This window comes from Candoia aspera, chromosome 5 (assembly GCF_035149785.1).
Source record: "Candoia aspera isolate rCanAsp1 chromosome 5, rCanAsp1.hap2, whole genome shotgun sequence".
In the NCBI taxonomy this organism is placed as follows: domain Eukaryota; kingdom Metazoa; phylum Chordata; class Lepidosauria; order Squamata; family Boidae; genus Candoia; species Candoia aspera.
This window is the reverse complement of record NC_086157.1, coordinates 111789529-111804649: the sequence shown is the minus strand read 5'-3', so window position 1 is coordinate 111804649 and position 15121 is coordinate 111789529. Positions and strand designations below refer to the sequence as shown.

The 15121-nt window shown below is 45.5% G+C and overlaps 1 protein-coding gene across 1 annotated transcript; it reads right to left on the bottom strand.

Moving 5' to 3' along the window:
• Window positions 1-2610: 2610 nt before the first annotated feature.
• Window positions 2611-14064, bottom strand: KCTD21 (potassium channel tetramerization domain containing 21). Its single transcript, XM_063305942.1, has 3 exons — window positions 13966-14064; window positions 12528-12614; window positions 2611-4001 (listed from the first exon to the last, which is right to left on the bottom strand). Exon 3 carries the CDS (start codon window positions 3980-3982, stop codon window positions 3200-3202), a length of 783 nt encoding a protein of 260 aa, XP_063162012.1. The 5' UTR covers window positions 3983-4001; window positions 12528-12614; window positions 13966-14064; the 3' UTR covers window positions 2611-3199.
• Between the last annotated feature and the right edge of the window lie 1057 nt (window positions 14065-15121).

The following is a 15121-nucleotide window of genomic DNA, read 5'->3' as shown; positions in this document are numbered from 1 at the left end:
TAGGATGCTCCTAGGATGCTACCTAGAAGTATATAGGAGCAGGGATGCTGCCGTGGAAAATTAAGCCTATTTGTGTGTGTGAAAAGGGGGATTTCCCAAGTATTGGCATAGGATGAAAGCCAAAACAGAGCAATGAACTCCCAAGAACAGTTGTGTACGTCAGCATCCCCTGAAAAGAAGCAAGAATTAATTCACCTCTTTTGGTAGCTAAGCCCTGGGAATTTCAGGGCTGTTGGTGAATCCTGAGAATCAGAAGCCATCCTGGAAGAAATCAGTATCAAAGCATTTCTATAACACTGCCTGGAAGACTCCACAGTGCCCTCGCCAGGAGCCAAACTCAACTTGAGGGCATCTTTACCTTGCTGAAAACCAGCAACACATTTGAGTATTGGAAGATCACCACTTGGCATGTGCAAATCCCACAGCTGTAAGGAAATTTCCATGGGTAATCATTCTTAGAGAGCCAGAATGGTCAAGTGGTTAAGGCAACGGGCAAGAAACCAAGAGCCTGTGAGTTCTATTCCACCTTAGGCACAAAGCCAGCTGGGTGACCTTGGGCCAGTCAATCCCTCTCAGCCCCAGGAAGCAGGCAATGGCAAACCACTTCCAAAATCTTGCTAAGAAAACTGCAGGGACTTGTCCAGGCAGTCGCCAGAAGTCAAAACTGACTTGAAGGCACCAAAAAAAAAAAGAAGAAGTGTGTTTTGGACTCTTCCCAATGGAGAATGAGTTGAATGATTGAGAACGAGAATTATTACAACTGGACTGCAACATCTGAGGTTTCTAAGAAAGTGCTTCAAACTTCCACAATATCCAAGAAAAAAAAATGCAAGAACATAGCTGGCCCAGCCTCCCTGAGGATGAATAAATGAAGGATGCTGTATCTTTAGTCAGAAAATAATTTAGTTTACTGCCATTGCTACCATCGCATTTCACTTTTTATGGTTAACTTACAGGCATAAATAAATATAGGCTTCACCAATGGAGCAATAGGATGGTGGTGTTGCCACACCAAAAAACAGCTATCTCATTAGCAGAAAAGAATTAAAAAGCAGGTCTTCTGAACTGCTACCTCTGCAGGTAGCATCATCTAACTCAGTGTTTCTCAACCTTGGCAACTTGAAGATGGGTGGACTTCAACTCCCAGAATGCTGGCTGGGGGAGTTGAAGTCTACCCATCTTCAAGTTGCCAAGGTTGAGAAACACTGTTCTGACCTTTGCTGATCTCAAACCTTAGCAGGGTTACCTTGCTTAGTAATTGGACAGGGGACCACCTGGGAATTCCAGGCTATTGGCTGGAGTGGGAAGCTGACAAGAACTCCCACAGCAAAACAATGGGAAATTCCACACTGTTGCCGAGATCCAACAGGGATGCAGCTTCAGATTTCAATCTGAGGTTATCTCTATCGTTACCTTTGATCCACCAAGCTGAGGACACCCAACCAGTCACATGCAATGTTTCTCCAGGATCTTGATCATGGCTAGGTTCAAACATAAACCCATGCTGGAGAACATTCTCTTCTTCAGGGGCTGCATGTGTTATGACTCTGATTTTTCACCTCCAAGAACCACATCAATGGTAGTAACATTACTGGAATAGGTGGAGTTGAAAGCTTCAGTCTGTTTTGGGGAGGATTGGTTAATTACACAAATAAATGTAAATAACACACTTAAAAAAAACACCCTGCAGGTTGCCCATCCTTGTATTCAGCCATGGTGTTCAACCACAGCTACTAGTAAACTGCAACAACCAAGATTGGTAAGAGATAGCCAACCTTTGCAGATCCCAGGTAGCCCTCCCAAACTAAAAAAAAAATAAATCACTGGCATCTTCATGGTTTTGAGGATGCTTTGTGTACAGCTGCCCAAATTGAAGAATACCTTCTGGCATGGGAATGCCAGAGAATGGATGGGATTTTGGCATGACCTTTTTTGTTTCTAATCTGGGGGGTTGCCTCCTGAGGGATTGCCTTGCTGGACTGTGAAGCCAGGCCACATTTTGGCCTTCCAGCAGATCAGCAAGAGTCTGAACTACTCTAGGCTTGTGTCTTAGTTTCTTCTGAAGGCGATTAGCAGCCCTTCACCTTTAAAAGCAAGCAGACAACAACAAAGGCAGGAGCTGCTCTGGAAAATTTCTGTCTCTGTGCTTATATACTATAAATGAGAAGGGAACCATCTCCAGGGGTTATCATGCCCTGCTCACTTCAAGTCATTTTTATTCAAAAAGATGGTTTTAGTCTCACAAAGCATTCTTTCTACTAAGTTAAGGCTGCCCCAGTTCTCCCTTTCCAATGGCGAAACTGAGGCAGCAAAGTTAAAGTAAGGCTGTTGTTATGAGAGAGAAATGGAAGTTTTTCAACTTCTCTGAGTAAATCATTCAATATTGCTATACTGTATATTTTTCTCTCTCTCCCCAGAGCACGAATGGACAGTTTCATTCAAGCCTCAGGCTACTTTATAATTAGAAATACCATCACTTATTTCCCCTTCTTTTTCCCTTGCTGTCCTAATCCCTGCCTTTCCCCACAAGGCACCACAGCACTGGATGTGAAAACAGGTGACGTTTGCCTAGAATGTGCTCATCATGGTCAGCCAGAGTACAGACTATTCCAACTTAGAATACTTATCAGAGGTAATCAAAGTTGTCTCCAGCTTGACCCATCCTCTGAGCATAAAAAACTTAGTTTGGAATAACTACTGTGCCTCAATGCTGTTTCTTCACCGAAATAGTTTTTAATTTAAATTGTATTATGAACTCATTTGCCACCCAGAGTTCCTTCTGGTAGACAGGTGGCCATATAGATGTGTTTAATAAATAATACAGAAATAAACCTGTTCTAAGCTCGAAACATTCTGAATTCAAAACATTTTGCACACTTCTATTGTGAAAGCTAACATGGCCATACGAGAATGAGTTGGTTTTCTAATTGTGTCCCTTGAAGTAGAGCAACCAATTTATATGGAGCAAGCAGCTTACATAATTTTCATGCAGCCTACATACCAATGCACCACACTCCTGTTTCTAGTTTTAGTACATATGGGTTAGTCTTTTAAGTGAAAACTAACCTCCTTCAGTTAGAACTCAGGGTTTGGATTAGCACATGATTTGTGAAGTCAACTCCAGCCTGTAGCTTGTGACACGATACAACACCAAGGCAATGTTACAATTATAGAGGACCTGCTGCCAAGGGAGCTACGCCTATCTGTAGCGAATGAGCCGGATGATCTTATTATTCATGAAATCTGAGGTGTGTGGGTGAGAGGAGTCAACACAAAAGCCATCACTCATGGCAATTTTCAGTACCTCCTCCACAAAGACCTGGAAACTATTAATTTGCTTCTTTGTTGGCAGGACCCACAATCTCTTTAAGTTCTGCCTTGTGTACTCTTCTTCTGGCAGGCCTTCCACACTGGCCACCCAATCCAAGGTCACATGATAGGGGTCTTGTAAATAACTAGAGATGGATGCCAAGTTGCCATTGAAACAGTAGTAAAGTTTGGAACCTAGAAGTTTGAGGAACAAACTGGAAGTGCTGAATATATGGGCACTGAACACTTCCATGTTAGAAGAGGACAAGCTATAGATCTGGGGAGCTTCCCGGACAGTAAAATGAACCGTCTGTGTCCTCTGATCCAAACTGATATTGAGCATAGCATTCTTCTCTGCTTTAGAAAGCTCTACTTCCTTCTCTTGTAAGGCTGCAATCAGTGGTTGGACCTGGTAAAAATCTGCTTCTCGTCGAAGCAAGCCCATTTCTTGGAAGTCCTCGGGAAGGTCCAGATGAGATGTTCTCAAGAAGTTGAGGATGTAGCGGAAAACTTTGCCATCTCTGTCAATGAAGCAGTTGCCTTGGCTGTCTCTCTTGGTTGGCATCTTCCCACTGAACATGGCACCCAGCATGGAGTCTGGAAAGCTGGTCAAAGTGGAGAGGGAAGTCGTGTACAGCTTCCCACCAACATTTAGTGTTATAGGTTCTGACATGACTGGAAATGGAGCAAACCTGAGAGAAAAAAAGAACAAGGACCAAATTATAATATATGAATTAAATTTTTGAGGGGAGAGAAAAGCCCTGAATGCATTGAAGTTCTAACATTCCTTTTGCAAACTCTGTGGCAGCTGGAAAGCTTTATTCTGTACTTATGGAAAACGTATTCAAAATTACAAGCCTATTAAGTATTTATTTTTGTAAAATGAAGTATCTTCACTTCCCCCCAAGTCCTGTGCAACACCCTCCTCCTTGGCATTTGGTAAAGCTTTCAAAAGATCTTTCTTCCACTGTGCTTTCAATCCTAGTTGATTGTCTTGGGTGCTCATCTGTTATTTATGCAGATGTTATCTTTCCTGTTTCTTGTGGCACGCCACCCAGGGTCTTTGCTTTGCAGTGGGTTAAAAATAAAGGGCAGATAAATAAATACAATCCAAGTTGCTTGCTGTGGCCTGCAAAGCACTGTGCAGCTTGCCCACAGATACAAAACTTCCGAGCTAAGCTTCTACACCTTTAGTACTTAAGCCAGTGGAAAGTTACTAGATTCAGTTTGTCTTATCACAGTGCAAAATGAAACAGTATGTTCACTTATATAGCTACTGCAGAACCATAACATAAAGGCTTTAGCCAGTGTCTTAAAAGTTCAGGGTAGTGGCTCATAAGTGAGAAACTCGCTCCTTTGTGTGGAAAGACATCTATGTACAATGTTTGCATGTTAACCATTGACCTTTCAATGATCCAGCATGTCCTCAACACTGTTTAGCATCAGTATGAAGCTTTTGGAAAGTGTCATTAAAAGAACTGGATTATCAACTGGGGTAGGAAAGTATATGCAACCCACTAAGCCATCAGCAATGGTTTATTAACCACAACAAGAATTGCAGAGCTTCGTGCAGTTCCTTAAACCTGAATCAGCCAAGCCATCCATAGGCACCTACAGCTACTCATGATGATGGAATGATGATGACATACACGTACCTGGTGACATCACAACGCAAACCTCACCCTTACGAACTTGCACTGTGACACTGGACGCAAGTATATAAATTGCAGGGTGGTGTGTTGTGACATCATGGAATCCTTTTTGTCATTTGAATTTTCTTCTCCTCTGTGTCCCCCCTGACTTCTGAAACTGTATTTCTTAGCATAGTGTGTTCGTCCCACGACTGGGATTAACCAGTCTGGATGCAGCAGCGGGCTGGATAAATCCTGACAAGGCAACGGTGGTGTGGATAGATAGTTCCTGTGTTGGAGATCCAGCACCTCCAGAAATTTCATGTCTGGCAATTCAGGAGCAAATGCATAAACTGGGCTATTTTTAGACCTATCACTGTCATAGCAACAAATGCCTCTTTAAAACTCGGCGCTGATTCAGGACAGCAGAGGTCATGCAGCATGGACTATCTGCTGTTCATCTCAAAACTGGATTATGGTGACACATTTAATGTTAAGTTGGCCTCAAAACTGTGCAGGAACCCCATTCTGAGGGCTGTCAGTTTGCAAATTCAAGCAGGTTGTGCTAACACTCAAAACCCTTCTTATATATATTAGTCCGATCATTCAAAACTGCCAGAGATGCCCTGCCAGAAACAGGGCAAGCTTTGCAGTGAGGTCCTACGCAGTGAGCCGAGACTGAGTGCCTTCTTTCTGTAGGCGCCCCAGTTGTGAAATTGCTCCTTGTTATGGTTGGCGCCAAGCTGCGTACATTTTCAGCAGCAGCTGAAAATGTATTCTTTCACTGAGGTTTTAAATTGAATCTTGGCTGCTATTATTTTTGTGTCCAGCTTTTAAAAGGCCATGGTCGATTTAATCCTGCTCTGTACCCTTGCGTTGGGGTCATTATATTAACAATAAAAACTGGATAATGAATGTTATACATAAATAGAATAACATCCATCTGCTCCGAGCTTTTGATCTGGGCTGATGTCCCCGGCTCTGAAGCAAGGAACTCCTCAAATGTTCCTTTTGTTCCCTCCTACATTTTTTTAATGTTTTCTTCCACTGCCTTTAATCCTCAATCTGAGGTTAAAAATTTATCAGTTTAAACATCAGACACTTAAAACATCCAAAAGCCAAAGTCTTCTTTGCTTTTTAAAAAAATGCGGAAAAAATGAGTCACTCTATAAGTGGTCTGAAACTGGTTTTGTGTGTGTTCAACACCAGCCACAGTTAAACTGGAGGAACAGATTTTATGCCGTGGGTATGTTTATATTACCAAGAAGCATATTATGAAACAGCCATCACTCAGTTCAGAATCAGATTCAATCCCTGATTTCTGCCTGAAACCTAGGGAACCACTGCCTGTCATAATAGAGAGCAGTGAGCAAAAAGGATCAAGGGTCTAACTCAGTGTTAGGCAGTTTTTTGGTTTTGCACCTTATATTAAGACATGGTTTGCTTCAACTATACTTGGCTGGGTACACGCAGCGCCGTAAGTCACACGAAATGATTTACAAACCAAAGGGTTGTGTTTACACAGCATGCTTAGCCCAAAGCACATAAACCTTATTATGGATTAGTGTGTTGCACGAACCTTGTCACAATCATAAACCTGCTTTTGCTTGTTTATTTGTGTAGCATGGTAGCCAGGGATTTGCTGTGGTTTGGTATCATTGTCCCAAAACTATGCTTTACCAGTACTCCTTGGTGGAAGCCATTAACGTTCAAAATAGTTGTCCTTATTCCAACACCTTGCCTACTTTTCAGTTCTGTGGTCACACTGGGAGTTTTTAAGAGCCTCATGGCCACTCTCATAAAAAGGCTGTCATGGTGGGTATAAGCATCTCATAAACCATTTGTTCAACCACCTCCCTGCATGCTTCTTCCTTTTTTCTGGGTAGGTGGACACCTTTCTAAGCAGGATAGTGGGATGCATCCACTAATATATTTTTTTATTTTCTAAGAGTGATAATGTTGATGTACCATCAAGTCTGGAGTGTATTTCTTGACTGTTGGTTCCTTTACTGTTGATAGCTGATCCTAAAAAGTATAAGCTACCTACCACTTCAGTATCTTCACTGTCATTTCTAAGACTGTTTGCTGTACCTATTGTCATTAGTTTGGTCTTCTTTATATTTAATCTTAGTCCCTGGGCTCCTGGACTTTTATTATTAGAGCTTGTAGATCCATTGCATTTTCAACTATCAGAGTAGCATCATCAGCAGAGTGCAGATTATTGATATTTCTTTCACCAATTTTAAAACCACACTCATCTTCTTCCAGTCCAGCTTCCTTCAGTATATATTCTGCATATAGGTTGAATATACAAAAAGAGAGCATCCGGCCTTGTGAGACCCTGTTTTTCAAGCTGGGCTCCTGAGAACAGTAGGAAATGTTGCTGCTGTACCAGCCTCCCTGCTGCGTAGCAACCTCCCTGCCTGAGCTGCTGGAGGCCGTCTCGGGGTTGGCAGTGGGGTTCCCCAGGCTTATGGTTCTGGGGGACTTCAATCTGCTGTCCCTGGGGCATGGCTCGGAGATGGCCCGGGAGTTCGTGGCTACCATGGCAGCCATGGGCCTGTCCCAGATTATTCGGGACCCAACTCGAGACAGTGGTCTCACCCCAGACTTGGTTTTCTTGTTGGAGCAGTGGCAATGTGATCTGAGGGGAGAGCTAGATCTGTCCCCATTGTCATGGTCAGACCACACCCTGGTGACCCTGAGATTCTATTGTGCCATCCCGCTCCGCAGGGAGGCTGGACCCTTTCGATTGGTCCACCCCTGGCGACTGATGGACCCAGTAGGGTTTCAGAGGGAGCTGGGGGTTATTCCCGAGGGCCTGCTGCACGGTCCAGCGGAGGTCCTAGCCATGGCCTGGAATAGGGCCGCGGCCAGGGCCTTGGACAGGATCACGCCTGTGCGACCTCTCTTGCCTCGTTTGACCCGTCACTCCCTGTGGTTTACGGAGGGGTTGAGGGTTTTGAAGAGGGTTAAGAGACGTCTGGAGCGTCGCTGGAGGAAGACGAAGACTGAATCTGACCGAATACAAGCTAGAGCTGCTATTAAGGCCTACCTTGTGGCAGTAAGAGCGGCAAAACATGAGTATTTCTCCACTCTTATTGCATCCGCAGAATGCCGTCCGACAGCCCTGTTCAAGATCACTTGATCTCTTCTGGGTCAGGTAGATCCAGGGACCCACCTACAGGGCCGTTCGGAAGAGTTTTCACAGCATCTGCAGGATAAAATCGCTCAGATCCATTCTAAGTTGGACTTTAAGCGTGAAGCGGAGTCTGGGGAGATGCCAGGGGAATGTACTTACCCTGTTATCTGGGAACGGTTTGATCCTGTTGGGCCTGAGGAAGTGGACAGGATTCTCCGGACTGTGAATGCAACCACATGTCAGCTTGACCCATGCCCTTCTGGCTGATAAAATCAGCCCGGGAAGTGACTTGTGGTTGGGTCCAGGCGATGGTTAATGCATCCTTGAGGAGGGGGTATTTCTGGCTGCCTTTAAGGAGGCGCTGGTATACCCCCTCCTCAAGAAGCCATCCTTGGACCCTACTATACTGGGCAATTTTCACCCTGTCTCCCACCTTCCCTTCTTGGGAAAGATGGTTGAGAAAGTGGTTGCGTTGCAGCTCCAGATAATTTTGGAGGAAACAGATTATCTGGACCCCTTTCAGTCAGGTTGCAGGCCAGGATATGGGACGGAGACCGCATTGGTTGCACTTATGGATGATCTCTGGCGGGAGCAGGATGGAGGGAGTGCATCCCTCCTGGCTCTCTTGGACCTCTCAGCGGCTTTCGATACCATCGACCATGGTATCCTTCTGGGGCAGCTCAGGGGGTTGGGGGTGGGCGGCTTAGTTCTGCGCAGGTTCACCTCCTTCCTCCAGGGCCGTTCCCAATTGGTGGTGATAGGAGAGGAGAGATCCGGCCCTCGACCCCTCCATTGTGGGGTGCCGCAGGGTTCGGTTCTCTCTCCTCTCCTATTTAGCACCTACATGAAACCGCTGGGTGAGATCATCCGTCACCACGGGATGAGGTATCATCAGTATGCCGATGATACCCAGTTATATATCTCCATCCTGGGTGAAGTAAGTGATGCGGTCTCCACCCTTTCCAGGTGCCTGGGGGCTGTGGGGGCCTGGATGGGGAACAACAGGCTTCAACTGAACCCTGGTAAGACAGAGTGGCTGTGGATTGATGGCCCCGCGGGTTCCAGGAAGTTGTCTTCTTTGGTTCTGGATGGGGTGGCACTTCCCCATTCGGAACCAGTGCGGAACCTGGGGGTCCTCCTGGACTCGCGACTCCTGCTCGAAGAGCAGGTTGCAGTTGCGGCCAGGAGGGCCTTTGCACATCTCCAGGTGGTGTGCCAGCTAGGCCCATTCCTGGACCGAGATGCCCTCCGAACAGTCACTCGTGCCCTTGTCATCTCCCATATAGACTACTGCAATGCACTCTACACAGGGCTACCCTTGAAGAGCATTCGGAAGCTTCAGCTGGTCCAGAATGCAGCTACGTGGACAGTTACCAGTGCTGTAAAATCAGCCCATGTGACACCACCGTTATGCGAGCTGCATTGGGTACCAGTTTGCTTCTGGGTCCAATTCAAGGTGTTGGTTATCACCTTTAAAGCCCTACATGGCATGGGACCAGGGTACCTGAGGGACCGTCTCGTCCCCATAACATCGACCCGTCCCACCCGGTCAGGCAGGGAGGGCGTGCTACGGACCCCATCAGCAAAGGAATTTCATCTAGCGGGGTCCAGGAGGCGAGCCTTCTCTGCAGTGGCACCCGCCCTTTGGAACATCTTGCCCCCGGAGTTGAGACGGGTTTCCTCACTCTCGGACTTCCGGAAGAAACTGAAGACCTGGTTCTGCCACCTTGCTTGGGAGGGGGAGAGAGATAGCTCCACCTGGGGATGGCTGGCGGTATAGCACCTCTTAGTGATTGTGTTCCATCTCCACTTGGATTTTTCATTCATTTTTATTTATATTTTAATGGTAATTTAGGTGGTTATGTTTTTAGTGTTATTTTATTGTAAACCGCCCAGAGTCCCCCACTGGGGGAGATGGGCAGTGATATAAATTTAATAAATAATAATAGTAATAATAATCTGTGTTGGATGGCCCTAAGCATTATTTTGTTAGCATGTGAAATTAAGGATATTGTGCAATATAGCTTGTACACTCTATTAAGTTTCCTTCCTTTGGTATTGGAATGTAGATTGACCTCTTCCAATCTGTTGGCCACTGTGTAATTCTCCAGCTGGCACAGCTTGGTTAGAACCTTTACAGATTTGTACACACCTTCCAACTTTGTTTGATCTTCTTGTAATCACTATCTGTCTGTTGGCATCCTTTAACATACTAATTTGAGGTTGGAACCTCCTTTTGAACTTGGCAATTTTTTGGAAGACTTTCCTTGTTTTTCCATGTCTGTTTCCATCTAAAATGTCTTTACAGATGTCATTCTAATATTGCCTCTGGCCTAGGTAGAGAATGCAGAAAAAAATGTCAGATGGAACATGGAGCCTGGCCAGTGCCAAGATGTCCATGAGTACACTGGTACCCATCAGCTCTGTTCTGGGGACAGAAGATGAAACAAAAGTAATCTGGATGGGACATTGGTGGCTAAATTGAAGCTTTCAAGAGTATGAATTTTTAGCACATGCTAATTTGCTTTGATTTTAACGGATCTTTTACATTTCTTGCCAACAAGTGATTCCTAACAGCCAATATATTTGTCTTTAATAAACCTAGCTCTAAAAATTAAAAGTAGGGAGGCAGAGTCTGGCCACCAGAAAATTAGGGGACAAATTTTAGCTTAATAATAATAATAATAATAATAATAATTATTATTATTATTATTATTATTATTTTAAAAAGGACATGGTTTGTATGTAAAAGTCATAGGCTGATTTCCTGGCATCTGGGGAGGTAAGATCAAAAGTAAGTATCTTATGACCAAACTGGTCTGTTGCAATAATAGTACAGAGGTGTCCTCCGTTCCTCCAGTCCAAAAGTGAGAATCTCTCAGCCCATTGCACTGCAAGGGATGGGGGTCGAGGGAGAAAGATTTAAACTTCAATTCTGCAATATGTGGCTTGTATCTTTCTCACTGCAGATGCTGGGTTTCTTCATTAACAGTATTTCTAGTTCTTGTAATATAATATAGTGGCCTATTAATAGCTGTGTCCTAGAATCACATCTGAAGAAGCTTATCGATTCAGTATTGGTTGGGGAGAAGCCTGACATTTAGTTAACAAAAGGCTCCAGTAACAGGGGATGGGAAAATTTTAGACTAAACCAGGGATGGGAAATGTGGCCCTCCAGATGTAGCTAAGCCAGCACATCGTTAACCCTTGGCTATTTTAATAAAAGCTGATAGGGATTTCAGTTCAACAATACCAAGAGGGCTACAGGTGTTTTGCTCCCAAAGAAGAGGACTGAACAAGGAACAACTTTAGTTCCAGTCCAGCTGGATTCTTACATCCTCCATCACAGTTGGGTGGCTATACCAAAAGCTAGACTAAGAGAATGTATTCTGCAACCCAGGGTCCCTGAGTTTAACCCTTGGAGTGGAAATCGCCGGATCCTGAGACACAGAGGCCGTTGACCAAGCAAAGAGGGAAGAAGACCCAGGGTTTCTAATAAGATTACAAAAATCCAGCCACTTTGAAATGCCTGCCAGTCGGAATGGCTGACACCCTAAAAACCTTTCTATTTGGCGGTTGGATAATTAAAGCTCTGAGACATCAGTACAAACTTTGGCACGCCCACCCACCCGCCCACCCACTTACACAATGAGGCTGCCAACTTTCAGGAAGAAGACTGAGTTCTATTCCAAGTAACTTTATGCATTTGGTGTTGTTCTGGCAGGTACTGTATCTTCTTTGAAAAGAGGACCCCCCCCCCAAGTCTTGCAGCATATTGAAACTAACAAATCAGTTACAGTGCAAACCTGGCTTCTGATAGTAGACAGCAAATACTAAGATGGTGTGCCTTTTTCGTGTAAATGAAAAACAGGACATGTACATGTGCATCTATCTCCTTTGAAGGAAGTATCAAGGCTGAGCTCTAATGAGCTCTATGTTTTTAATTCGTAACTGACCCTGAGCCTTAGAGACGAGGGGGTTGCCCTCAACTAATCTCAAACTTTTATCAATAAAATCATAGAAGATAGGTCGGTGCTTTTAAGGAACAGCTCTGCCTTAATACATGAGATAATAATAATAATAATTTATTAAACTTGTATGTTGCCCACCTAACTCGTGCTTCAGTCTACACCAGCGTTTTTCAAGCTTGGTAACTTGAAGATGTGTGGACTTCAACTCCCAGAATTCCCCAGCAAGCTGGAATGCTGGGAGTTGAAGTCCACACATCTTCAAGTTACCAAATCTGAAAAACACTGCTGTAGAATAAAAGCATGTGGCTGCATTAGGTCTGCCTATGTTTCTTGGCGCACCGTAACCCTTATTGCTTCACTAAATTCATACTGAAATTTACTGTGAAGTCCTACCACATTCACTGGCACTTTCTCCTAATAAACCTGCATGGGCCTGCAAGGTTTTTATTTCATGTAGCTTCCCACAAGCCTTACCAAACGGTCTTCTTTCAAAGGATCAGGGATTGTATAAAAGATGTCGCAAGCTGCTTAGGTGGGGCCATCATCTGGATTTCCAAGAACCTGTGAAAGTGGTAGACAAAAATCATTATTGTCTGAAAGCAGGATTCTTAGAGCTGTTTTCCTTCAACCTCTATCCCCAAACTGGTGGACTTCAATTCCCAGAATTCCTTGGGCATTGTGGAGAATTCTGGAAGTTGAAGTCCACCCATCTGTCGGTTGCCATTTAGGGAAACCACACCTTAGACAAGTATTTGCCCATAAAAAGAAAGAAAGAAAGAAAAAGGAAGATCAGGAATTGAACCAGAATCGTCTGTACACTGCAGCTGAAGTAGGTGGGGCCACATCACATTTGTGGGTGCAGTTGGCTTTTAGGGTGGACCTTATGGGGTTCCTTTTCTGTTTTGTTGTTGTTTATTCGTTCAGTCGCTTCCGACTCTTCGTGGCTTCGTGGACCAGCCCACGCCAGAGCCTCCTGTCGGTCGTCAACACCCCCAGCTCCCCCAGGGACGAGTCCGTCACCTCTAGAATACCATCCTTTTCTGTAGAAGAGTAATATAATAAGCAACCTGCTTGTGTTCAAAAGCTTAATATATAAATGATTCTGTGTACAGAAACCTTCCCGGAATAATGATGAATGGGTTTAATTTCAACCACCTTGAGATACTGTCTATATCTCATTGGACAAATTTGATTAGAAAAAGGTCATTATTGACATTCATCAATGACTGGAAACCCCTTTTGGACTTTCTGCATAAGAAAAGAAAGTGATTTTGTGATTTATGGTTTGGATGGTTAGAAAGAATAGGTTACAGAAAGAAGGAATTCTGGGAGTTGAAGTCCACCCATGTTAAAGTTGCCAAGGTTGAGAAACACTGGTTTATCCCAAGAAGCATCCAATGTTTTGGCATCTGTAGAACTGATAGCCCCGGCCTGTTCCTCTTTCTTTTTGAGGGAACCTCATCATTTGGGCGATTTCACACAAATCGATATTTCTTTTTCGAGGCAGCTCTTTGTCTTGCCCTTACAGTGGACCGAATTAGGCTCTTGCATGGAAGTTACTTGATGCCATTATGCCTTCTCTTTGCCCAAATAATCCTTGCATAGGCTGCATTTACCCACCCCAAGAAGCAAGCAGGAAAACGCATGTTTGTCTAAGGCCAATGGGTGGGGTGGGGTGGATGATGGGCACTTTTATCCCACGGATTTAGGTTGCATCAGTTTAGTTTTCTTCTTCGTTGCATCCCCAAGACTCTAATGACGGTGAAACTCCCGGGAGGGGAGAGGTGGGAGACTCATCCTGCGAGGGCCCAGCGCTTGAGGTCCTGCGGGAGATCAGCCAGCCTCCCATTCATTGGAGGACCGCAAGCCTCCGCCCCCCTTTTAGCACGGCCGGCTCCGGGGCAACGCCTACCTTTTCTCCCCTGTCTGTCAATCCGCCGTCACTCCGGCGCAGGAGGAAAGCGAGCGCGGTGGGAAAAGGTGAAGGCGAGCGGGCGAAGGGGAAGCCCGATTGAGCTAGAGGGAGGAGGGGGAGGGAAGAGCCGGCCGGCCGCAATGCTTCACGGGAAATGGAGTTCTCCGGCGTTTCTCCGGCCCGCCGCGCCCGGGGGGCTCTGGGGGAAAGCTCGCAAGCGATCAGCTGGTGTTAAAGGGGACGCAGCCCTGGAACTGCTATACAGGAGAGAGAGCGAGAGATGGATAGAGAGATTTTGGGAGACAGAGAGAGAGAGAGATGGTGGGTAGATAGATGATGGATGGATGGATGGATGGATGGATGGATGTTGAGTGGACAGAGAGATGGATGGATGGATAGATGAAAGGATAGACTTAGAGATGATGGATGGATGGATGGATGGATGGATGGACAAAATTAAAGATTTTGAGAGAGAGAAATGGTGGGTAGATAGATGACATTGAGTGGAGATGGACAGATGGATAGATAGATAGATAATGAATGGATAGATGGATGGATAAATGGATAGAGATATTCAGGGGAGGGAGGGAGGGATAGATAAAAGGATAGATTTTGAGAGGGAGAGAGAGATGGTGGGTAGATAGATGATGGCTGGGATGGATGGATGGATAGGTATTGAGTGGAGGGAGGGAGGGAGGGAGAGATACAGGGATAGATTTTTGAGATAGAGTGGTGGGTAGATAGATGATGGATGGATAGTCAGATAGACAGATAAGAAACGAGGGTACTGTAGATAGATGTGCCTGTGAGAGAGAAGAGAAGAGAAATGAGAAAGAAGGTCGGTCGGTCGGTCGGTCGGCAGGCAGACCAGCACGGCGAACAGCCTAGTTCCAAAGGCGCAGGAGGTTTTCCCTGCGGTCCGGCGTCGGCTGCCGCAGCTCCTGGCACTCTTGAGCTGCGCCAGCCGCGAAGATCTGCCGCCGCCGCCGCCGCCGCCGCGGGTTGGCAACGGAGGAGGAGCAAAGCCGGCGTCGCAGGCGGGCTTGGGGCGAGAAGGGGCGCTCCCCTGCGAAGGCGCGGTCTGCTGCGCCAGCAGCCGGAGAGGAGGAAGAGGGGAGATCTCCCTTTCTCCCCCTCTCTTTCCCCCCTTTTT

Bases quoted from the DNA above. Each gene is read 5' to 3' on its own strand.
- KCTD21 (XM_063305942.1), bottom strand. From the start codon at position 3,982: ATGTCAGAACCTATAACACTAAATGTTGGTGGGAAGCTGTACACGACT.